At 40.5% G+C, this 26,851-nt stretch overlaps 1 protein-coding gene across 1 annotated transcript in view; it reads right to left on the bottom strand.

The window, feature by feature from the left end:
- The window catches only part of LOC134326693 (adhesion G protein-coupled receptor L3-like), a 537,600-nt gene that overhangs the window by 103,515 nt on the left and 407,234 nt on the right, over positions 1 to 26,851 (bottom strand). The window contains exons 11-12 of the mRNA XM_063008876.1: positions 24,048 to 24,086; positions 1,416 to 1,599 (exon numbers count right to left, since the gene is read on the bottom strand). Coding sequence (XP_062864946.1) covers positions 1,416 to 1,599; positions 24,048 to 24,086 — 223 coding nt within the window. The remainder of the gene's footprint in view (positions 1 to 1,415; positions 1,600 to 24,047; positions 24,087 to 26,851) is intronic.

The following is a 26,851-nucleotide window of genomic DNA, read 5'->3' on the forward strand; positions in this document are numbered from 1 at the left end:
TTTTCTCTTCTTGTACATTTTGGGATTATTTGTAAGTATTTCTCAACATCATCTAGTGGCGGGATGCGATCACTTTGCAGGTCACAAAATCGGCATGCATTATGGGAGATGCAGTTTATGTACAATGATTTTACAGTGTATTTTAAGACAATTGTTCTGCCCTCGCTAAGAGTTTTCCCCCCTTTCTGTTTATAAAAACAATAAAACTTAATACAGTACACGCACATAGCTGTAATTAAGTGTTACATATAGTACAATATGAAATTTAACCAAGTGTAAAATTGCTATAGTAACGGTAACAACCATATTTAATTACGGAATTACAGTAAATTTGTAACTAAAACGCTGTAACATACTCGCTAAACATTTACAAACAACTGAGAATATAAACGTCTACTACTTACAGATGATGCTTCTGTATTGGATTGCAAGAGAATTAACTTCCATTTATTATTGGAAAATTGCCGCTAAAACGTAAACGTGACATGGCTTCTTAGCAAAGTCAAAGTTAGTTGCCATGACTAGGATGTCAACGTTTGCTGCTTAAAGGCGCAGGTGTCCCATTAAATTATAAGTACGTCTCTGTTTTTTTTTTTTTTAATGCATTTTCTCCCCTTTTTCTCCCTTTTAGCATGTCCAATTGCCCGATTGCATCATGCTTCCTCTCCACCAATGCTGATCCCTGCTCTGATTGAGGAGAACGAAGCTAACCCCCGCCCCCTCCGACACGTGGGCAGCAGCCGTATGCATCTTATTACCTACAGAGAGAGAGACCCCATCCGGCTTAGTCCCGCCCATATCTGAACAACAGGCCAATCGTTGTTCATGTGGCTGCTCAGCCTTAGACGGCAGGCAGAGCTGAGATTCAATACGATGTATTCGAGATCCCAGCTCTGGTTCCAGCGTGTGTTTTTACCGGTGTGCCACCTGAGTGGCCATAAGTACGTCTCTGTAACTACTCAAACCATCACAACAATCGTGCGTATTTTAGGCTCTCGCGGGCCACATACAATGACGTGGCGGGCCGGATTTAGCCCATGGGCCGTGAGTTTGACACCCCTGCACTAGGTGATATCAGTGCTGGTTTTTTAAAAAGGTAATGGAGATCAAAAACACACACTCTTGACATTGTAAACTCCCAAACCAGCTGTAACCAAATGGAAGGATTGAGCCTTGGTTGTTGGAGCTGTGTTCCATCAACACTATTTAGTGTATTACATAAATAAAAGTATTGGGAAACCCCTTTTATTTACCAAATTCATGTGTTTTGGCCACAACAATTGCTAACAGATGTAATAAAGCAATTAAATAATGGAAATTATATGCTTCTAATTTTGTAGCAACAATTTAGGGAAGGCTCTTTCCTATTGCATTCACAAATAACCAAGCACCGAAACAAATATAGATTCACTCACGTATATTTTTGGTGTTCTCCTGGACGATGTCGGTCTTAAGCAGGTTGTCAGCTAGTATGAAGGCACCCTGCTCCACCGTATCCAGCAGCATGGTGGCAGCCCGGAGCTGCTCACCCGCCGACAGCGCCCTCCACGCCGAATGAGCCTGAGGCTGCAGCAGGTTATTTACCGTCTCCACCATAGCCTGAGGGAAGAAAACAGTGTTAGCACTGGCATAAACCAATCCTAAACCGCACTGCCAAGGGTGGCTTGCTCGGATAATAATGCTGGAGACACGGCATAGTGTAGAGGTTCAACACTGCTAGTATGTGTCTGAGATCATTAGCTTTAAGCTGAAAAAATCAGCATGTTGTTAGTTTGTGGATGCTGGCAGGGCATTAAGATGCAAGGTCAGAGTCTGGTCATGACACGCTGTTAGTTGCAGGCTAGTTTCAGTTGGCTGGAAGTTTACCATTAAACTCGCAGATAAAGATGAAGATGATGATGGTAATGTAACAACTTCAGTACAACCCTTTACTTTCTTATTCCTCTTATTAATGTACTTTCTGCTGTTCAATCATGCCTTGTTTTATCACTGCTTTATCCTGGTTAGGGTCACGGTGGGTCTGAGTCACACACACACACACACACACACACGGCAACTTACTCACTTACTCATTTCTTAACCGCTTATCCAATTAGGGTCGCTCACGTGCTGAGCCTATCCCAGCTTTTCAATGGGCGCAAGGCACACAGTAACACCCTGGACGGGGTGCCAGTTCATCGCAGAGCAGACACACATACACACACACACACACCCATTCACCTATAGGGCAATTTAGTGTCTCCAGTTAACCTGACTGCATGTTTTTGGACTGTGGGAGGAAACCGGAGTACCCGGAGGAAAGCCACGCAGACATGGGGAGAACATGCAAACTTCCCACAGAAAGGACCCGGACCGCCCCGCCTGGGGATCGAACCCAAAACCTTCTTGTGACAGTGCTACCTACCGAGCCACCGTGCCGCCCCAGGGCAATTTAAGTAGCTCCAGTTGGCCTGACTGCATTTATTTGGACTTGTAGGTTAAAACCAGAGTTCCCAGAGGAAAAAAAAAACATGCAGACACAGGGAGAACATGCAAACTCACACACAAAGTACTTGGCCAGGGAATCAAAGCACTACCCACTGTGCTACTGTACCACACACTTTCTTCTTTTCTTAATCTTTTTAAAAAATTTTGTTATGCATTTATTTCCTTTTCTCCACTTTTAGTGCATCCAACTGCCTGATTGCCCAAATGTTGTGCCACCTAGCATTGTGTACGGAGAGACACACCCTAAGAGCACTCTTTCCTCATCTCTGTGTAGGCACCTCTAATCTATTCTGCTTTTATTTGTAATCATTTTCCATTTTTTTTATGTTCTGCTGTTTTGTTTATCTTCCTTACTTTTTATTATTTGATTTTCTTTTTATTTTCCTTTTTTAATACATGTACTTCTAATGATATTTCTGCCTCTTATTCTTTATCATTTATTCTTTATTTTTTCTTCTTGCGTCTCTCATATTATTGATTCTCTTCCACCTTTTGCTTTCTTACTTTTAATAACATTTTAATATTAAGATTTTAAAGATTTTTTTTCTTCTTTTCTTTGCCTCCTCATGACTTTCAGCTTTTTGTAAACACTATGTAATTCCTACGGGAAATGTAGGAATGTAAATCTGCGTATGATATAAAGTGTTATTGACATTTTTATGGGAAATATTTCACTATTTTCTAATGAATCTCTCAGTCCCTGAAGGAAGTCGCATCATATCTAATTACCGCCCAGACTGGCATGTTCATACTCTAATCAGGAGATAGTGATGGAGCAGTGTCGGCAGTTGTCGGACACTCGGGTACCTGCCCTCAGCAGATTGATTCATTGCCTATTAATAATGTTTAACCTCTATTACAGAGACCTGCTTACTTCGTACCTCCTTCGATGAGCTACACACTAAGGCGTTCAGACCAGGAAACGAGGCCAATTAAAGATTTAGATTGCCGATGGCAAAACACACCACGAGAATACTAATGTGCACAAAGAGTTCTGTAGGAAATCCTTGCAAATCTGAGGAAAGTTTCAGCTCGGCGGGTTTGTTTCAACAAAACCGATACAAAATTTATACATAAAGGCGTGAGAAAGCTTTTAAAGAGAAGAGGCGGAGAGATAAAGAAAAGAATGGAAGATTTAGAGAGCTGACAGCTCTCTCTTGCATCTTTAAGTCAACTTTCAAGAGACCTTTCTAATTTTTACCCACTTCAAAGCGGCTTTCGGCAGACCCGCGCTCAGGGCTAAAGTTTACGCTGGTTGGATTTTCAAAGAGCGGAAAGCGGCATTCGATTCTAAATGCAAGGCATCACACATCTGAGCACATCACCAGACCCTTCAGAGGAAGAAAAGGCCAGTGTTAATGCTGGATGCTGCTGCTGAAGCGGACACTCACCCCCCTCTACGCTAGCTTTTGATTAGTGTGCCATGATAAAGAATAGGAATTAGTTAAACAGACAGAAGGGCAGTGAAATCTCAGAGAGATGTCCATCTGTCCACCAATGCGCTAGTCAGCATGTCTGTCTGTCTGTGTCTGTCTGTCTGTCTCTCTCTGCACACAGTCAGATGGCTCCAGCAATAACGAGTCAAGCTTGCCTCATCAGAGCTGGAGGAAGATGGAAATATAGCCTGGGCTGATGAGCAGAGGTGCATTGTGGGGATTTGGCTGCAGAGAATGCTTCAGGGAGAAATAGCTGTTCATGTCCATGTGTATGAGTGTTAGGATTGGACCAACTTTTCCACTTACCAATATTTCAGGTACGGTTAACATTCAACATCATTCTTCTAGACGTCGGACTACACACTTTGTCCACATGTAAAATCCAACCCAAAGTGGAAAATAAGCTAAAAGTCTTTTGACACTTTTGCAAAACTCAGCGTAGACCTGCCTACATTGTTACTATGGCAACTAAGTCGGCTACAGGAGCAAAAGTGTCTACGGTACGAGCAGACAAACTGAATTTGCTCACTTTTAATTTGCAGTGCGTACACTTTAAACCTGCTTTATAAACAAAATCTAACTTGTCCTGATGTCTGAACAAAAACATTAACAATATTAACAATATTAATAAGCATCCTTAGCCTTGTTTCACATTGAGTGCAGATACTGAAAAAAGGAAATAATTAGGGATGTAACGATGCACCACTAGACAATTAAAAATCGATTCACGTGTAACGATTCAAATTGGTTTACATGTATAATGAATCGATATTCACTTTAAACAGCAGAGGGCACTGGCGCTATTCACCTCGCCTGGTTGACATCACTACAGGGTTGCCAGGTTCGGAATTTTCCAGCCAAATTTATTTATGTGAGGATACTTTCTGTATTTTTATTATTCATTTATTTATTTAATGTGGGATTTGTTTTAAAATTTAATTTTAGTTTTTTTATTACACAGTAAGGGTAATGTGCAGCTTTGTTTTGCATAGTTTGTACCTTCCTCAGAAATAAAAATGTATAGAGATAAAAATGTAAGAGAAATAATAAAAGTAAACTTTATCATAATTTGTCTTCAATTTCATTTTGGTGAAAAAAATAGGAAAAAAATCATATCGTGAACCCAGCATCATGAATCGCATGGCATCGTGGGTAGAGTGTATTGTTACATCCCTAGAAATAATATTACAGTGCACATGATAACAATAATAATGTCATCAAATAAACGGGACTCTGTCACCCCAGTCCACCCGACAACCTGGATTTAAACCTATTATATTCATGCATTTGCTACATTTTCCTTCCAACCTATATAGACAGAACACATAAGCAATTAAAGGATAAGGGCCTTGATCAAGGGCCCAGTAGTGGCAGATTGGCAGCGTTGGGACTTTAGAATTTGATCTTTTGATTAATAGTCAGAGGACAATAAATCTAGTCTCAGACTGATTAACCACCTCGACTCATAGAAATGTACTTACTTATTTACTTTGTTTAGTCCATTCAAATGTTAGCTGGTAGTTTCTTTAAAGTTGTTGAAACTCACAATGATTCCAAAATTATTTGCAATGACACAAAACATTTACTCACTCAAATCCTTTTAATTATTACAGAACCCCTGTTCTGTTTATTTCTCGATAATCTCTTAAATGTTTACAGAACTGTTTAGTACCTGTAAAGCAACTTTTCTAGTTGTTTAAATGTTTCTAGGACTCTTTAGTTCTTTAAAATCTTATTTTTCTTTAATCTTCTTAATACGCTAGTGCACCAGAGCTGGGATTTTGAATACATCGTATCGAATCTCGGCTCTGCCATCCAGCTGGGCTGGGCGGCCACATGAACAACGATTGGCCGTTGTTCAGGGTGGGGTGAGCCGGTGCAATTACGACCTCTGCTGGCTGATTGATGGTGCCTGCGCATGGTTGGGCTCTCCGTGTACAGCGTGATTAGCATATGAACTCGCCTAGTGCAGGTGAAAAGAGGCAGTCGGTACTGCGCACGTGTCGGAGGGGGCGTGTGTCAGTTGCGAAGCTCCTCAGTCAGCAGTGGAGGGTTGTATCGGTAGAGGTGAAGCGTAATGCATTCAGGGTAATTGGATACGACTAGATTAGGAGAGAAAATTGGGGGAAAAATTGGAGAAGAAGAGAAAAAAAAAATGCAAATTGCAAAACACTTTACTCCTGATGGGTTCTTCAACTGTTTATTTCTGAAATGTTTCCAGAACTTCTCATTTTCCTTATCAGCTCCAGATCTCTAAACTTTCCCAAAATGCTCTACAACTTAACATAGTCACTTACTTATATCCGGTAGTCTCTTCATCATGGTCAGGCTCACCTTGGGCATACAACCTAACCCTGGATGAACGGACACTTTAGACAAAATACAGAACGTAAGTGGTGGCAGTCCAGAATGCCCACAGTCAAATTTGTCCTGTAAGCTGCGTTTAGATCCTCTGTGCTTTGACGTTAAGCGTGGTGCTGATTTTTGGATTGACTCTGTCCCCTGTCAGCCCAGCAGCCAATCAGGATGCTAAGCTCTTTCAGCGGCTGCTGTGGAATAGCTGGGTGGTTTAGGCTGGTGTAAGGAGGGTTGCTCTGCTGTAAGGGATTACACGGCTGATCCTGCATGTCCCACCACGTTCACAAGCAGATTACTGCACAACTCAAGATTCCAGCTACTTCAGCACCATTGACTATTGCAGATGGACTTAACTCTGGATGAAGATGTCACCGGTTCAATAATGGCTCAACACTCCTGCCATTACGCCCTTGAGTGAGGGCACTCGATTCAATACTGCTTCAAATGGTCTGGCTTTATCAGTCAGAAAATGTCAGCTGATGATGAAATGTTAAATGTTTAGTATGTGTATTGTATCATCACAATAATTTAATGTATTTACATTATATGGCCAAAAGTATGTGGCAGAATATACTGGGTTAAAATATACATGCAGCAACTTAAATGAATTAAGTATGGTATAACTGGGTTTGTGGACTATGGTATTAGCTGCACTAGTCTACCCATGTTAAATATAACATGGAACAGTGGTCTCTTCACCAAAGTTGAAAAGCCCCTAACTGTCTTTTTTGTCATTTTTATTTCCATGCTTTGCCACTGCTTTATCCTGGTCAGGTTTACTAGAACTGAGAGCAGCACACCCCAGACAGGACACCAATCCATTGCAGGGCCTCGGCCACTGCCTTTACCCCCAGACATAGCCAATCATGTTCGTATGTAGACCTTTCATTTTTTTTAAATGCATTTTCTCCCCATTTTCCTCCCGATTTAGCACACTCAATCTTGTCTTCCGCTGCTGAGCGATACCAGATTGAATCCAAGGAGAGCATGTCGCAGCCCTTCTCTTCTCGCCCCTGCATTCTGCACAGGTGTCTCTTTCGCCACTCAGGGTCCTTACACAGCGCATGACGACCGACCCACCCACCCACCCACCCACAGTCCGGCCCCCACCCTGCAGATACGGTGGCCAATTAGCTGCAGGCACTTCCAGCTATATGGTGCCCAGCCGACCGGTGGCAACATCAAGTTTTGAATCAAGGAGTTCAGAAACTCGGTGCTGGTGTGCTAGAGGAATATCCCGCTGCACCACCTGGGCTGGTATGTAGACCTTTCAAGATTTCTTCCTGTAATTTTAAGGGAGTTTTTCTTTGCCACTGTTGCCCTTGGATTGCTCAACAGCGGTTTTTGGTATGTTGGTCCTGCATGTTGTAAAGACTTGACACCTGACCGGTTGATAGGACAGCAGTAGTGGGATAGCAAAATTGAATGCTGCACCACCTAAGCGCCAAACCGTCATCTTATGCTAAGCAAAAGTGTATCAGGCAGGTCAACTGTAAACCAAGAACTATCAAAAACAGGCTTGCAGGAACAAGTGTGACACTGTCCACTGTCAAATTACTGGCAAGCCGTAGCTTAGTGGTTAAGGCACAGGACTAGTAATCCAAAGGTTGCTGGTTCAAGCCCCACCACTGCTAGGTTGCTGCTGTTGGGCCCTTGAGCAAGGCCCTTAACCCTCAATTGCTCAGACTGTACGCTGTAACTGTAATGTAAGTCGCTTTGGATAAAGGCGTCTGCTAAATACTGAAAATGTAAATGTAAATGTAAATTAATTTTACGACATTATGAGCTTGCAGTAACAAAGAGAAGCCAATGCTTCTTTACATTACTTTTTACTTACATTTCATTTACATTTTCAGCTTTTAGCAGACGCCTTGATCCAAAGCGACTTACATTACAGTTACAGTATACAGGTTGAGCAATTTAGGGTTAAGGGCCTTGCTCAAGGGCCCAGCAGCAGCAACCTGGCAGTGGTGGGGCTTGTACCAGTGAACTTCTGGTTACTAGTCCAGTACCTTAACCACTAGGCTATGAATGTGTATGAGGATTATGTTTTATATTCAGAAAACCCACAATAAATGTATAAAAGTTTAATTATTGGCAAAAGAGTATGTGTTCCCAAAAAATAAACAGTTGCAGAAATCTGTATGAATAGAGTGCAGCCTAAACAAAATGCAAATAAGCTTTAAATTATAAAGCAGGTTGTAGCCAGAAGTGTGTATTTTGATCAAAGAGAAAAGAAATCAACTTGAACTACAAACCGTAGTAACGTAAACGGCTGGTTTTAATGCTGTTCCTGCAATTATATCATCCGAGCACAAATCTTCCCAGTGTTCGACTTCTCGTGTGCAAATGAAATGAACAAGCTTAAAAAATAAATGATCTGAGAAAGAGCTACATTTGCATTGCAAATGAGCCATTTCTCAATGATCCAGGATTTTCAGATATGATAGTGTATTAGTAATAAAGGAAGATTACTTTATCTGAAATCACTTTCCGCACAGATGCGTCTATTTGAATGAAGTGGCTTCGTACTTAGCCGAGACGGAGCTCAGAACGGCTGAGCGCTTTCTGTAATTGCTTTCTCTTGCATGTTCTTCCAACCTGCCGTTAGTCTGAACCGATGTTTAGCCGCGTGACCTAAAGTGCATTTGCTCCCAGGGTTAGAGCTTTAATACCGTGAGGGAAATGAAGCTTTTATTGTAACCTCTGACCATCTCCAAAATCTAAAATGTGCATATACTGTATATAAAGAGAACATGTGTGTCCTGGCAGTATATGGGATTATAATCATTTCTGCAAATGTTTATTTCTATGACTAAATAATTGATACAGATGCAGTTGCAATCAAATAAACAAACAAATAATAAATAAATAAAAAGTATGTAAATAAGTATGTAAGTAAAAAAAAAAAATAGGAAAATTAGGTAAATAGGGAGTAAGTATGTAAGTTAGTAAATACGTATGTAAAAAAATTAAAAAAAAAAAAAAAAGTAAAAAGTAAATTAGTATGTATGCAAAATAAAAATAAGCAAATAAATAAAAGTAAATAAGTAGTAAATAAGTATGTAAGTAAGAAAGTAAGTAAGTAAATAAATAAATAAAATAAATGATAAAAAAGTAAATAAATAAGTAAATAATTATGTAATTAAGAAAGTAAGTAAATAAGTATGTAAGTAAGAAAGTAAGTAAATAAGTATTTAAGTAAGAAAGTAAGTAAATAAGTATGTGAGTAAGAAAGTAAGTTAATAAATAAGTAAATAAATAAGCAAGTAAGTAAATAAATAAATGAAGTAAATATATAAAAAAGTAAATAAGTATGTAAGTAAGAAAGTACATAAATATGTATGTAAGAAAATAAGTAAATAATTATATAAGAAACTTAACTATGTAAGTAAACAAATATAAATAAAAAGTAAAAAAGTAAGTAAATAAATAAAGTAAAGTAAGTAAATAATTGAGAAGGTAAAGTAAATAGGTAAGTAAATAATTAAGTAAATAAGTATGTAAGTAAATAAGTATGTAAGAAAGTAAGTAAATATGTAAGTAAATAAATAAGTAGGTAAAATAAATAGGTTAGTAAATAAATAAGTAAATAAGTAAGCAAGTAAGTAAATAAATAAAGTAAATAGTAAAAAAGTAAATAAGTAAGTAAATAAGTATGTAAGTAAGAAAGTAACTAAATAATTAAGAAGGTAAAGTAAATAGGTAAGTAAATAATTAAGTAAATAAGTATGTAAAAAAAGGAAATATGTAAGTAAATAAATAAGTAGGTAAATAAATAGGTTAGTAAATAAATAAGTAAATAAATAAACAAGTAAGTAAATTAATAAATAAAGTAAATATATACAAAGTAAATAAGTATGTATGTAAGTAAATAAGTATGTAAGAAAGTAAGTATGTAAATAAATAAATAAGTAGGTAAATTAAGTAAGTAAGTAAATAAACATGTACATGTAGTTTTGTAGTGTATACAGTTTTATTTTAAGAATTTTGGAGCATGACCTCCTAAATCATCAGATGCTGCTGGTAAAGTGGTGTCACTGTTCATAGTCAAGTAAGCTTTACATAGCCATGGGCCTTAAAGCTGCTGTTCAAAATTTCCAGCCTAAGTGCCACCCTGATCACACAGAAAATGTCATTTATTTGGGTACAATGACCAGAAGAATATTCTATTTGGGGGAGGCCAAGGTAGGGAAGGCATATGAACTCAATCACCCAACCACATTGAACTCAAAGTTCTGACCCTATAAATAAAAATGAAGTCTGTGCCAGAAAAAAAAAATTGATTACATCACAGTCAGACAGTGATAATAAAAAAAGGGATTTTAACAAAGTACCGAATAACAAAAAGAACAGACAAGAAGTAACTGAACTTCTGTCTGACTTAATTGTATGTCTGCAAAAAGCAAACACACCTCACACAAAAGTAATATCCAACAGGGCAGAGACGGGCATGAAGGAGGCATCCAAGCATCTCAAAGATAAACAGAAGAAACATTCAAACCGACTGTCAAATTCTCTCACTCTCTCTCTGTGTGTGTGTTTTCAGGCTTTGCTGATCACTCGTGTACATACTGATATGATTCAGGCTTTATCAGACCGGGCATCTGCTAGCCTGTAGGATGTGTGTGCTGGATTGTATATGACATGCTGCAGTCTCCTTGTACTGACATACCAGCCTGCAGGCTACTGACTCGCTCTTAAAGCAACAGTTCTTCCAAAAATCTAATTTCCACTTGGAAATTTGACCCCTTGGACCATTTGTGTTCATAAATGTGTTCCATCAGCCAAGGCATGTTTAGATAGCTTTGCCCTGGGACGACAGGGCTAACGTTGCTAAGAATCATATACACCGATCAACCATAACATTAAAACCACCTCCTTGTTTCCACACTCACTGTCCATTTTATCAGCTCCACTTACCATATAGGAGCACTTTGTAGTTCTACAATTACTGACTGTAGTCCATCTGTTTCTCTGCATGCTTGGTTTCCCCCCTTTCATGCTGTTCTTCAATGGTCAGGACTCCCAGGACCACTACAGAGTAGGTATTATTTGGGTGGTGGATCATTCTCAGCACTGCAGTGACACTGACATGGTGGTGGTGTGTTAGTGTGTGTTGTGCTGGTAGTGTGTGTTGTCACTGTCACTGCTGGACTGAGAATAGTCCACCAACCAAAAATATCCAGCCAACAGCGCCCCGTGGGCAGCGTCCTGTGACCACTGATGAAGGTCTCAAAGATGACCAACTCAAACAGCAGCAATAGATGAGCGATCGACTCTGACTTTACGTCTACAAGGTGGACCAACTAGGTAGGAGTGTCTAATAGAGTGGACAGTGAGTGGACACGGTATTTAAAAACTCCAAGCAGCGCTGCTGTGTCTGATCCACTCATACCAGCACAACACACACTAACACACCACCACCATGTCAGTGTCACTGCAGTGCTGAGAATGATCCACTACCCAAATAATACCTGCTCTGTGGTGGTCCTGTGTGAGTCCTGACCATTGAAGAACAGGGTGAAAGCAGGCTAAAAGGTATGTAGAGAAATAGATGGATCACAGTCAGTAATTGTAGAAGTACAAGGAGGTGGTTTTAATGTTATGCTGATCTGTGTATTATACATTTATTTACCACAGCTTTATCCTATTCAGGGTTGTGATGGATGCCATTCACTGGGTGAAAGGTAGGAAACACCCTGGACAGGTTGCCAGTCCATCACATGGCAAACAGACACACTAATACAGAGGGCAATTTTAGTATCTCCAATTAACCTGACTGCATGTCTTTGGACTGGGAGGAAAGCGGTGCTCCAAGAGGAAACCTACATGAACACTGGAGGAACATGCAAACTCCACACAAGTCACCCACTGAGTCCCCGTGCCTGTGAAACCAAATCATGATTGGCTTGATTGCTTTAATGTAAAGATTTACATTTTCATTTACATTTTCAGCATTTAGCAGACGCTTTTATCCAAAGCGACTTACACAATGAGCGGAACACGATGAGCAATTGAGGGTTAAGGGCCTTGCTCAGGGACCCAACAGTGGCAACTTGGTGGTGGCGGGGCTTGAACCGGCAACCTTCTGTTTACTAGTCCAGTACCTTAACCACTGAGCTATCACTTATCACTTTTTTAATAAAGATATTAAAAATAACAACACAGATACAGTATATGTTGGGTTTATAAATTTGTAAAGCTAAAAAACCTTTTTTACTGGCCAGAAATTCAAAACTAGCCAGATCTATAAACAGCAGAAGAGTGAGTGCAATGGTTTCAGAATGATGTAATGCAGTGTTTATTTATGACAGGCCTTTAGGGGGGTGTATTATCGACTCTAATGAAGGAGAAAGGCCTGGAACACAAACCATAATACCCTGCATTACTAAAATAAGTGCTGCTTCTGGAAACATCTGTCAAAACACACACATGACCTCTTTATTAGAAAAGATGGCATTAATGAGGCATGACACTCTTATTATGTGACAAGTGCTGAGGAGAAAAAGGCTCAAGGTCTGCATCTATGCAGGTCTATTCATCTACCACCAGTCAGTTTTACCCAAAATCCCTTCTGTCTGGCCTTCGGCACACTAATATCGTTATCTATGGAAAGAAATATGTTTTTTCTTATGTTGGCCTTTTATCTACAGTAATACAAACAGAAACACTCATTTGACAATGCCATATGTGCACTACAGAGTGTGGGTTAAAAAGCATAATGTCAAATAGGCTAAATATAATTATCAGTGGTTAGGTTTGGATTGTTTAATGATTTAGCCCAAACATATTAATGGGTTAAGATTTGGTTAATGGGGGGCCGCTCAGGTGGCGCAGCGGTAAAAACACATGCTGGAACCAGAGCTGGGATCTCGAATACATCGTATCGAATCTCAGCTCTGCCTGCCGGCTAAGGCTGAGTGGCCACATGAACAACAATTGCCAATTGTTTTTCAGATGGGTGGGACTAAGTCGGATGGGGTCTCTCTCTCATGACTGGTGCAATTACGACCTCTGCTGGCTGATTGATGGCGCCTGCACAGAGATGAGAAAAAGAGTGCTGTCAGGGTGTGTCTCTCCGTACACAATGCTGCACTGCACTAATCAAAGTGTAGGTGATAAGACGCATACGGCATGCTGCCCACGTGTCGGAGGGGGCGTGGGTTAGCTTTGTTCTTCTCAATCAGAGCAGGGATCGGCATTGGTGGAGAGGAAGCATGACGCAATGGGGCAAATGGACGCGCTAAAAAGGAAGAAAAAGGGGAGAAAATGCATAGAGAATGCATTGGCTCCTTTTAGGCAATACTATGTCACCATCAACACAAAATAAGCTGTCTGGCTGTGTCTCAAACCACATTCTGTACCTTAATCGAGGATGTAATTAAATTGAAATTTAGTATGTCAAGTATATTTTGGGTTGTAGCTATTGGCCTGGTTTTGTTGCTAATATGTAATTAAATCTAAATTAGTTAATAACACATAAATAAAAAATCATTCGAAAAAATATAAACCAAAGATTGTTCATTCCATTTGTTAAAATACATCCATTCCTGCATTTCATCCCCATACCATGACAGACCCTGGCTTTTGGACTTGTTGCTGATAACAGTCTGGATGGTCCTTTTTGTCTTTGGTCCAGAGCACATGGCGTGCCTTTCTTTCAAGTGTTGTGAAGTGAAAAATGTGAAAAATGCTGTTTCATCTGACCACAATACATGTTCCCATTGTGTGATGGTCCATCCAAGCTGCTTCTGAGCCCAGAGAACTCGACGTCGCTCCTGGACATAGTTGACATAAGGCTTCTTTCTTGCACAGTAAAGTTTGAAGTGGCATTTGTGCATGTAACTCTGTATTGTAGTGCATGACAAAGGTCTGCCAAAGTCATACCTTACCCATGTGGTTATATCAGCTATTGCTGAGTGGCGGTTCTTGATGCAGTGCCGTCTGAGATATCGAAGATCACTGGAAGATCACTGGATCAAAGATCACTGGATCTCATTCAGCTTAAACTTGTGCCCTTGGCCTTAACACACTGAAATTCCACCTGATTCCTTGAATGGTTTAATGATATTATGCACTGTAGAGGGAGAAATATGCAAATCCCTTCCAATCTTTCTTTGAGATTCTTTGTTTTAAACATTTCAATCATTTTCTCACACATTTGTGGATAAACTGGAGATCCTCTGATCATCTTTGCTCATCAGAGACTCAGTCTTTCCTGGATGCTGCTTCTGTACCAAACCATGATTACAAACACCTGTTGACATCACCTGTTTGTAATCACATCATTATTTAGTTTTTTCACCTCATTACTAGCCCTAAATTGCCCCCGTCTCAACTTTTTTTGGAATGTGTTGCAGGCCTGAAATGCAGGAATGGATGTTTATTAATAAAAGAAATGAAGTTAAGCAGACAAAACATAAAACATCTCAGGTTCATCGTGTCTGCAATCAAATAAAAGTCAAAGTAAATGTAAGGAACACTGTGTTTTTATTTTATTTACATTTTCCATGCTGTCCCAACTTTTTCTAATTTAGGGTTGTATTAACCTAATTATTTTCCCTAACATGCCCATCCCAACTTTTTTTTAAATGTGTTGCAGGCCTGAAATGCAGTAATGGATATAAATCAACAAATAAAACAAAGCCGACCAGACAAAACATGAAATATCTTGTGTTTATGCTGTCTGCAACAAAATAAGTCCAAGTAAATGTAAGAAAACAATTTTTTTGACTGTCCTAACTTTAAGAAGAAGAAGAGGAGGAAGAAAAACTAAATAAAAAGTAAAATATGAACTCCATTGTGCTGGTGCTTTGTTACAGCTACCTATAATCCTGGAATTTCATTGGGAGAGCAATGGAATATAGTGTGAATCTCAGCGGTGCTATGATTGGCTATGTGTGAGGAGGGACTCGCCAAGCCCTGTGATGGATTGCCGCCCGGTCCAGACTATTCCTGTCCTGCGCCCAGTGTTTCTCAGTGGATCTGGGCCCGAATGAAATAAAAGCGATGAAGTAAAAACAGACTCTTGCAGTGCATTCACATCATCATTTATCAAACTTTGATACAAACCTATTGAATTTATTTGTTTTTATCCATTGTGCAGGTGTAAATAAGAGCGTGTTTGTGTTCAGAATTGATAAGCAGGTGTTTGTGGAGTGTTTTCCTGCCGAGTTATAGATTTGTAGGTGAGATGCACTGATGTGTGGTGAGGATCTGAGCCGAGAAAACACTCCCATTCCCCTAATCAATTACCATCCTGGTTCCCTCACCCTGCTGCAATCAATGATTCTGTTTACATCCACCAGCTGTGGCATGGCCTTTTCATTTATTTTATTACTGAATATAATTAACTTCAGCTATTTAATATTGCATAGTTAATATTATATTGCCTCCTGTATTTACCAGAAATATTTTTGTAAGATAACACCTACAATAATACCAAAGATTGTTTTACTCTATGGGGCAATAAATAAAATAAAATAAAATAAAATTAATTAAACTAAATTAAAAATGTATAAAAAATTAATTGATTAATTAATTAATTAATTAATAACAACAAAACATTATTTTTTATATTAATATAAAAAAATGTTGAGAGACTGTACTGTTTACCCTAATAAAAAAAGGGTCCAAAAGACCTAAACACGGCCTAAGCACTGAATATATAAAGGATGCCGGGATTTAGTTTCACCTGTTGTTAACTAGTATTGTATATAAAACCAATATTATAAATTCATATCCAGCCAGCTTTGTGACAGCATGTTAGGTAATACACTTTCCTTTTCTAACATGTCTGTTCCTCAGATCCTTACCACACATACGTACAAAACCTATAACTCACCAAGCAAACACCCCACAAATCTGCCGTGGAAGAACTCCAGTGTCCTGCTCAGAGTCCTGACCTTGGCCTCACTAAATGGTTAGAGCCTGACCTTACAAATGTTTGAAATGGAATGTTCAATTGAAGATTAGGCGCCCACATACATACACCAACCAGGCATAACATTATGACCACTGACATGGTCAAGTGAATAACACTGATTATCTCTTCATCACGGCACCTGTTAGTGGGTGGGACATTTTATCCTCAAAGTTGATGTGTTAGAAGCAGGAAACATGGGTAAGCGTAAGAATTTGAGTGAGTTTGACAAGGGCCAAATTGTGATGGCTAGACGACTGGGTCAGAGCATCTCCAAAACTGCAGCTCTTGTGGGCTGTTCCCAGTCTGCAGTGGTCAGTATCTATCAAAAGTGAACAGTGGTAAACCGGCGACAGGGTCATGGGCGGCCAAGGCTCATTGGTGCACGTGGGGAGTGAAGGCTGGCCCGTGTGGTCCAATTCAACAGACGAGCTACTGTAGCTCAGATTGCTGAAGAAGTTAATGCTGGTTCTGATAGAAAGGTGTCAGACTCCATGCCTCGAAGGGTCAGGGCTGTTTTGGCAGCTTAGGAAGGTGGTCATAATGTTATATAACATGGAAAATGCACATACATTCAATATTTTTAAACATCCCTCTCTATAATTTCAATTCGACATTCATTTTTGCTGAATACTTCCCAGTATGAGATCATAGAACCACAAATCATTTATGGACATTTATACCCTTAGGTTTAGAATGAGTTGTCTGAGAGGTCTAAGGTTTACATATACGTACGTCATGGCATTCATCTTTGCATGACTGTTCTTTTTTCTGTGACTGAATAATTGAAACATACTTTTTTGTCCAAAAACACATTTATGCTTTTACATTTTTTATAATATTAATGTTCCATTATATTATTTACTTTTGTGTCATGGCAACCTACTTTTTGTAAGTGTTTCAGTGACTAAATCTATTGACTAAAAGAAGCCCTATAATTAGGGTTTGTTTAATGCACTAATTAAAAAGCAAATGAAACAGTGTCTAAATTCAGGTGTCTAAATACTTTATGGCATATATGGTGTGTTCGAAAACCTAGGGAGCTGCCTTGCTGTCTTACTGTCTACATAGGCAGCTGCCTTAGTAGAGAGGATTCTAATAAGTCATCGACTCATTAGGCAGGTTATTCAAATGCACTACGTAGACATCGATAACATCGGGTTTCACTTACTAAGCTAACACAGTTAGCATCATGCCATTCAAACCAATGGGATGAGGTGGCACAACGCGCTAGAATGTCAAATAACATCTCCCTCCGTGTACCGAAAATGGTTAAACTGTCCCTGACGAGCCCGAACTTGCAAATAAAAACACTTGTACAAGTTTATACAAGTTAAAAATCAATAATTATTTATTTACATTTGAAAATAACTTCGTTCGTTTCTCCACACCATCCGCCATATATATATTTTTTTATTTTTCTGTGAGAAAAGTTGTGCTGCAATGAATGCTGGGATTGCCTTGGCCGCTAAGGACGCTTCCGATGCTCACTCGTTCTTGAGGCAAAATAACATTGAAATTTTAAGATACCTTAGTAGACAGCTTATTAAGGCATCTAGGATTTCGAACAGCCTCCTTCTCGGGAGCGCTCATAGGATGACGTGAAATGCTGTCTATGTAGAGAGCTCGCTGGGTTTTCGAACACACCCATAGTGTACAAAAGTTAGCACTGTTACTGTGTGGTTATGGTGCATAGCTTTTAGCATTGAAAACAACAAAACTTGGGACCAAAGGTTTGTAGCCATGCCAAGACAGTGACAAGATGCTCATGCAAGCACAGTGTACAACACAAACATGCTAAAATGCACAAAGCTGACAAATTAGTCATCCACAAGCAATTGACTGGCACATCGTTTTCACACGTGACATATCGAGTCCCTGTGCACCCATGTGGAATAAATGATCTTGATACAGACCTGACAGTAAAATGATGTGATTACACAAACTGCAGTGCATAGAGCATGAAATCAAAATAACTGAGAACTTGTCAGTTTCACTCTGTCTCATCTGAAATGTTAATAAAATGTGTTCATAAGCAACTAAAGCATCATTATTTACACACTTGCTATACTTATTTTTACTTATTTTCTGTATACTGCTTACTGATACACTTTGTAAAAAGTTTACATGTATATCTGCTTTGTATGTGCTATCTACAGCAGATGTAAAATATAGATGTAGCAAAGCATCAATAATTAATCGGTCAGTGGTGTTGCTCAGTAATCATCCTCAGACATCTTTTTCTACATCATGTATTTATAGACAGCAGCTCAAATGCTGAGCACTAAGCTCTACTTCACAAAAAAAAACTCGCCTACTTGTAAAACTTGCTCTATTTTTCACCCAGGAGTACATCTGCTTGTTGTGCTTGTCAGCCTTGTGCTTTGCTATGTGCTGACAATAGCTAGTTTTTTTAATTCTCATCCTTGAAAGGACCATATGGACAAAAATCTTTGTTTTAATGAAGATGACCAAATCTGAAGTGACGGATGGCGGTGATATATATACACTAATCAGCCATAACATTAAAACCACCTCCTTGTTTTTACACTCACTGTCCATTTTATCAGCTCCACTTACCATATAGAAGCAATTACTGACTACAATTACTGACTGTAGTCCATCTGTTTCTCTACATACCTTTTTAACCTGCTTTCACCCTGCTCTTCAATGGTCAGGACCTCCACAGGACCACCCCAGAGCAGGTATTATTTGGGTTGTGGATCATTCTCAGTACTGCAGTGACACTGACATGGTGGTGGTGTGTTAGTGTGTGTTGTGCTGGTATGAGTGGATCAGACACAGCAGCGCTGCTGGAGTTTTTAAATACCGTGTCCACTCACTGTCCACTCTATTAGACACTCCTACCTAGTTGGTCCACCTTGTAGATGTAAAGTCAGAGACGATCGCTCATCTATTGCTGCCGTTTGAGTTTGTCATCTTCTAGACCTTCATCAGTGGTCACAGGACGCTGCCCACAGGGTGCTGTTGGCTGGATATTTTTGGTTGGTGGACTATTCTCAGTCCAGCAGTGACAGTTAGGTGTTTAAAAACTCCAGCAGTGCTGCTGTGTCTGGTCCACTCATACCAGCACAACACACACAAACACACCACCACCATGTCAGTGTCACTGCAGTGCTGAGAATGATCCACCACCTAAATAATACCTGCTCTGTGGTGGTCCTGACCATTGAAGAACAGCATGAAAGGGGGGTAACAAATCATGCAGAGAAACAGATGGACTACAGTCAGTAATTGTAGAACTACAAAGTGCTCCTATATGGTAAGTGGAGCTGATAAAATGGACAGTGAGTGTGTATATATGTACAGTGTATCACAAAAGTGAGTACACCCCTCACATTTCTGCAAATATTTCATTATATCTTTTCATGGGACAACACTATAGAAATAAAACTTGGATATAACTTAGAGTAGTTAGTGTACAACTTGTGTAGCAGTGTAGATTTACTGTCTTCTGAAAATAACTCAACACACAGCCATTAATGTCTAAATGGCTGGCAACATAAGTGAGTACACCCCACAGTGAACATGTCCAAATTGTGCCCAAAATGTCAATATTTTGTGTGACCACCATTATTATCCAGCACTGCCTTAACCCTCCTGGGCATGGAATTCACCAGAGCTGCACAGGTTGCTACTGGAATCCTCTTCCACTCCTCCATGATGACATCACGGAGCTGGTGGATGTTAGACACCTTGAACTCCTTCACCTTCCACTTGAGGATGCGCCACAGGTGCTCAATTGGGTTTAGTCCATCACCTTTACCTTCAGCTTCCTCAGCAAGGCAGTTGTCATCTTGAAGGTTGTGTTTGGGGTCGTTATCCTGTTGGAAAACTGCCATGAGGCCCAGTTTTCGAAGGGAGGGGATCATGCTCTGTTTCAGAATGTCACAGTACATGTTGGAATTCATGTTTCCCTCAATGAACTGCAGCTCCCCAGTGCCAGCAGCACTCATGCAGCCCAAGACCATGATGCTACCACCACCATGCTTGACTGTAGGCAAGATACAGTTGTCTTGGTACTTCTCACCAGGGCGCCGCCACACATGCTGGACACCATCTGAGCCAAACAAGTTTATCTTGGTCTCGTCAGACCACAGGGCATTCCAGTAATCCATGTTCTTGGACTGCTTGTCTTCAGAAAACTGTTTGCTGGCTTTCTTGTGCGTCAGCTTCCCTCTGGGATGACGACCATGCAGACCGAGTTGATGCAGTGTGCGGCGTATGGTCTGAGCACTGACAGGCTGACCTCCCACGTCTTCAACCTCTGCAGCAATGCTGGCAGCACTCATGTGTGTATTTTTTAAAGCCAACCTCTGGATATGACGCCGAACACGTGGACTTAACTTCTTTGGTCGACCCTGGCGAAGCCTGTTCCGAGTGGAACCTGTCCTGGAAAACCGCTGTATGACCTTGGCCACCATGCTGTAGCTCAGTTTCAGGGTGTTAGCAATCTTCTTATAGCCCAGGCCATCTTTGTGGAGAGCAACAATTCTATTTCTCACATCCTCAGAGAGTTCTTTGCCATGAGGTGCCATGTTGAATATCCAGTGGCCAGTATGAGAGAATTGTACCCAAAACACCAAATTTAACAGCCCTGCTCCCCATTTACACCTGGGACCTTGACACATGACACCAGGGAGGGACAACGACACATTTGGGCACAATTTGGACATGTTCACTGTGGGGTGTACTCACTTATGTTGCCAGCTATTTAGACATTAATGGCTGTGTGTTGAGTTATTTTCAGAAGACAGTAAATCTACACTGCTATACAAGCTGTACACTGACTACTCTAAGTTATATCCAAGTTTCATGTCTATAGTGTTGTCCCATGAAAAGATATAATGAAATATTTGCAGAAATGTGAGGGGTGTACTCACTTTCGTGATACACTGTATATATATATATATACAGTGTATCACAAAAATGAGTACACCCCTCACATTTCTGCAGATATTTAAGTATATCTTTTCATGGGACAACACTGACAAAATGACACTTTGACACAATGAAAAGTAGTCTGTGTGCAGCTTATATAACAGTGTAAATTTATTCTTCCCTCAAAATAACTCAATATACAGCCATTAATGTCTAAACCACCGGCAACAAAAGTGAGTACACCCCTAAGAGACTACACCCCTAAATGTCCAAATTGAGCACTGCTTGTCATTTTCCCTCCAAAATGTCATGTGATTTGTTAGTGTTACTAGGTCTCAGGTGTGCATAGGGAGCAGTTGTGTTCAATTTAGTAGTACAGCTCTCACACTCTCTCATACTGGTCACTGAAAGTTCCAACATGGCACCTCATGGCAAAGAACTCTCTGAGGATCTTAAAAGACGAATTGTTGCGCTACATGAAGATGGCCAAGGCTACAAGAAGATTGCCAACACCCTGAAACTGAGCTGCAGCACAGTGGCCAAGATCATCCAGCGTTTTAAAAGAGCAGGTTCCACTCAGAACAGACCTTGCGTTGGTCGTCCAAAGAAGCTGAGTGCACGTGCTCAGCGTCATATCCAACTGCTGTCTTTGAAAGCTAGGCGCAGGAGTGCTGTCAGCATTGCTGCAGAGATTGAAAAGGTGGGGGGTCAGCCTGTCAGTGCTCAGACCATACGCCGCACACTACATCAAATTGGTCTGCATGGCTGTCACCCCAGAAGGAAGCCTCTTCTGAAGTCTCTACACAAGAAAGCCCGCAAACAGTTTGCTGAAGACATGTCAACAAAGGACATGGATTACTGGAACCATGTCCTATGGTCTGATGAGACCAAGATTAATTTGTTTGGTTCAGATGGTCTCAAGCATGTGTGGCGGCAATCAGGTGAGGAGTACAAAGATAAGTGTGTCATGCCTACAGTCAAGCATGGTGGTGGGAATGCCATGGTCTGGGGCTGCATGAGTGCAGCAGGTGTTGGGGAGTTACATTTCATTGAGGGACACATGAACTCCAATATGTACTGTGAAATACTGAAGCAGAGCATGATCCCCTCCCTCCGGAAACTGGGTCGCAGGGCAGTGTTCCAGCATGATAATGACCCCAAACACACCTCTAAGACGACCACTGCTTTATTGAAGAGGCTGAGGGTAAAGGTGATGGACTGGCCAAGCATGTCTCCAGACCTAAACCCAATAGAACATCTTTGGGGCATCCTCAAGCGGAAGGTGGAGGAGCGCAAAGTCTCGAATATCCGCCAGCTCCGTGATGTCGTCATGGAGCAGTGAAAAAGCATTCCAGTGGCAACCTGTGAAGCTCTGGTAAACTCCATGCCCAGGAGAGTTAAGGCAGTTCTGGGAAATAATGGTGGCCACACAAAATATTGACACTTCAGGAACTTTCACTAAGGGGTGTACTCACTTTTGTTGCCAGTGGTTTAGACATTAATGGCTGTATATTGAGTTATTTTGAGGGAAGAATAAATTTACACTGTTATATAAGCTGCACAAAGACTACTTTTCATTGTGTCAAAGTGTCATTTTGTCAGTGTTGTCCCATGAAAAGATATACTTAAATATCTGCAGAAATGTGAGGGGTGTACTCACTTTTGTGATACACTGTATATATATATATATATATATATATATATATATATATATATACAGTATATATATACAGTATATACATACACAGTCATGCTCCACTGTTGCTGCATATTTCTTTTTTATTATAATTTATTACACCTGTTAGCAATAAGTATGGCTGGAACACATGAATTAAATAATTAATTAGAAGGGGTGTCCCAGTACTTTTGTCCATATAGTGTAGTTAATAAAGCAGGAGGTGCCAAAATGCTCTACATTTTCTTCTTACATGTGTTTAGGCAGACATCTAAGACAATTTCAAAGGGTTCACAAACTTTTTCTAGCAGCTTATTTTAGTCTTGACTTATAGATTATATATATTCTACAAATTATATTTTATAACTAGATCATGATGCTCTCAAAAATGAATAACAAGTAGCATGCCATGACAGAATTCCTAATTAATTTATTGATTTATTAATTTTAATTAACCTATTCATCTTGGTCAGTATCACAGTGACTCCAGCACCACACAGAAACGTGTTGAAACATTTGCCACAAAATAGTAACACATTCATCACAGGGCAGCACCCACTCACACATTCACTTACTCACTCACACCTAGAGGAATTATGCAAGAGTAGCCAATCCACTTCATGTTTTATGAGATAGAAAGAAATAAGAGTAATTAGAGAAATTATATACGGAAATTATACACGGACACTGGAGGAGGCAACGATAAAACCCAGGTTCTATCAACCCATGTAGCTCTGCAACACCCACTTTACCAACTGTGCCATCCAGAATGTATAACTTTGTGAATAAAGTATGGATGATGTATAAAAAACAAGTCATAAAACAACTTCTATGAAATGCTATTGTCATTCTCATGTAGGGTTTACTTAAGTGTTATGTGCTGGTCACAGATCAATGACCCCAGTTACCCAGTGCTAATGGAAACAACAATCAGCAACCTTTGAGGCCAAGAAATCCAACAGTTTGTCCACACAAATAAACAAATAGCATTCAGGGGCATTTTAACATGCATGTCATGGACTCTATGTGCTTTTGACTCCAAACCATTAGGAGCAATTTGCACAAATCAAGGTCACATTTTAATTCAAGGCCACAAAAGATGCTGGTATGGTTCACGAAAAAACACAAACAAGACCCAGGATGACCTCGGTAGAAATGAAGGGCATGACACGGGGTGCCACACATGCAAACAATACATTGAAAAATAATGTGGGAATAGGATGATGGCAAAGAGGTGAAGAGGGTAAGAGGAGAGTTTAAATACCTGAACGAAAAAGCGACAGGAGCGCTCCCTTTTCTGCAGCTGCAAAACCGAAACGAGTTCATTAGTCAGGAGATTAATACACCAGAAACGCCAAAGCACACAAAATATTTACATAACCACATCCAGTGAGGTCAAAGGTTCACATATAGGTTTGTCATGACATGCATGTTTGTATGACTGTTGTCTTTCTGTGACAAAAACACATTTACACTTTTTTAACACATTTCTATATTATTAAAGTTGCAGTATATTATTTAATTTTGTGTCATGGTGTTAATAAATCTGATGACTAAATATAAAGCCTATCATTAGGGCTTGCTTTAATGCACTAATTAAAAAGTTAATAGTGGTATCTTGCCATGGTTAACAAAATAATAAATTAACTAATATATGCTAAAAAAAAAAAAATGCTTTGAGGTAAAAAAACAACATTGGCAACAACATTTTGTTAAGTTTTAAGTTGACAATTTTGAAATAAATGGTGATGTAAAGCAGCCTTGACCTTGGCCAGTGTCACCCATGCTTCAGCAGCACTAAATCATGACAGGGATGTTTTAATGAACGTGTTAATTGTGTTTAATATTTATATACTTTATAGACAAGGGACTACAATAGTATAATCATTGACGTCACCAAAAAGAGTTGCAGAAATCATTCCAGTTACTTGAGTGCCAAGATACACACGTTTTAATGATTAATTAAAAGAATACACATTCATTGTACTATTTATAAACATGTACACCGATCAGCCATAACATTAAAACCACCTCCTTGTTTCTACACTCACTGTCCATGTTATCAGTTGCACTTACCATATAGAAGCACTTTGTAGTTCTACAATTACTGACTGTAGTCCATCTGTTTCTCTGCATGCTTTGTTAGCCCCCTTTCATGCTGTTCTTCAATGTTCAGGACTCTCCCTGGACTACCACAGAGCAGGTATTATTTGGGTGGTGGGTCAGTGACACTGACATGGTGGTGGTGTGTTAGTGTGTGTTGTGCTGGTATGAGTGGATCAGGCACAGCAAAGATGATGGAGTTTTTAATCACCTCACTGTCACTGCTGGACTGAGAATAGTCCACCAACCAAAAACATCCAACCAACAGTGCCCTGTGGGCAGCGTCCTGTGACCACTGATGAAGGTCTAGAAGATGACCAACTCAAACAGCAGCAATAGATGAGCGATCGTCTCTGACTTTACATCTACAAGGTGGACCAACTAGGTAGGAGTGTCTAATAGAGTGGACAGTGAGTGGACACGGTATTTAAAAACTCCAGCAGTGCTGCTGTGTCTGATCCACTCATACCAGCACCACACACACTAACACGCCACCACCATGTCAGTGTCACTGCAGTGCTGAGAATGATCCACCACCCAAATAATACCTGCTCTGTGGTGGTCCTGTGGGGGTCCTGACCATTGAAGAACAGAATAAAAGGGGGCTAACAAAGCATGCAGAGAAACAGATGGACTACAGTCAATAATTGTAGAACTACAAAGTGCTTCTATATGGTAAGTGGAACTGATAAAATGGACAGTGAGTGTAGAAACAAGGAGGTGGTTTTAATGTTATGGCGGTGTATAACACTGAACAGATAAACAAAAAGAAGAAAGTAAAAAACAGAGGCACAAATATATATGGCCATTGTGAGTTTTTGGGGTTTTTGCAATGTGGGACTTAATCAGCACTCACATTGTTCTACATTCTGCTTCATAATGCACCCACTTTGTCATTTGTCATCTTTCTTAAGATGGCGGCGCGCAGTAGTGCAGCGGCTTCTCACGCTCCCAGCGAAAACCCAGTTTTTAGTAACTTTTTCGTCGTTTCTAACACTAACTCCACGCATCTCAAGTGTGTGAGTTATAGCCGAACTGAACTTTATAAGATAAAGGACAGTTTGGCCACAAAGGCAGCAACTATGGACAATAATCTTCGAGCTGCGCTCGGCAGACAACAACTCCTCTGGACACCGGCGTGGGGGAGCAGAGCGCAGCGGACAAAGGGCAAGAGGAGGCGGTGCGAGCGGGGTCAGAAGAGGGGGAAGCGCGGCGGTGTATTAGCCAGGCTAAAGGCTAATGCTAACCAACCCCCGATTCCATCTCTGTTCCTGTCTAACGTCCGCTCTCTGGATAACAAGCTGGACCTTCTGCGGCTGAGGATGAGTGTTTCTGATGAGATGAGGAACTGCGCTGTGATTTGTCTCACGGAAACCTGGCTAAACAACAACATGCCGGACTCAGCCTTTCAGCTTGCCGGCCGGCAGCTCTTCCGAGCGGATCGCAATCAGCTGTCCGGAAAAGCACGGGGTGGCGGTTTATGTGTCTACATAAACAAAGGTTGGTGCACAAACTGCGTGTTGGTAAACAGCCACTGCTCTGAGGCGACAGAACAACTGACTGTAAAGTGTCGGCCACACTATCTGCCTCGGGAGTTTACGGCTGTGTTCGTCACCGCTGTTTACATAGCACCGGATGCTAATGCTAACAACGCGCTGGAGGAGCTCCATGACAACATCAGAACAACATCGCTCCAGAACAAGCATCCGGCGGCGTTTTACGTGGTAGCGGGGGACTTTAACCACGTAAAACTGACGGACACATTGCCGAGGTTTTTCCAGCATGTGAACATTCCAACACGGGGAAATAACACACTCGACCGTGTTTACACCAACATAAGAGATGCATACAGAGCCGTCCCCCGCCCCCACCTCGGGCTCTCTGACCACATCTCCATCCTGATGGTCCCTGCATACCACCCCCCGCTGCGACGCTCCAAACCCACACAGAAGACCATCACTGTGT

This window comes from Trichomycterus rosablanca, chromosome 14 (genome assembly GCF_030014385.1).
Source record: "Trichomycterus rosablanca isolate fTriRos1 chromosome 14, fTriRos1.hap1, whole genome shotgun sequence".
Taxonomy (NCBI): Eukaryota; Metazoa; Chordata; class Actinopteri; order Siluriformes; family Trichomycteridae; genus Trichomycterus; species Trichomycterus rosablanca.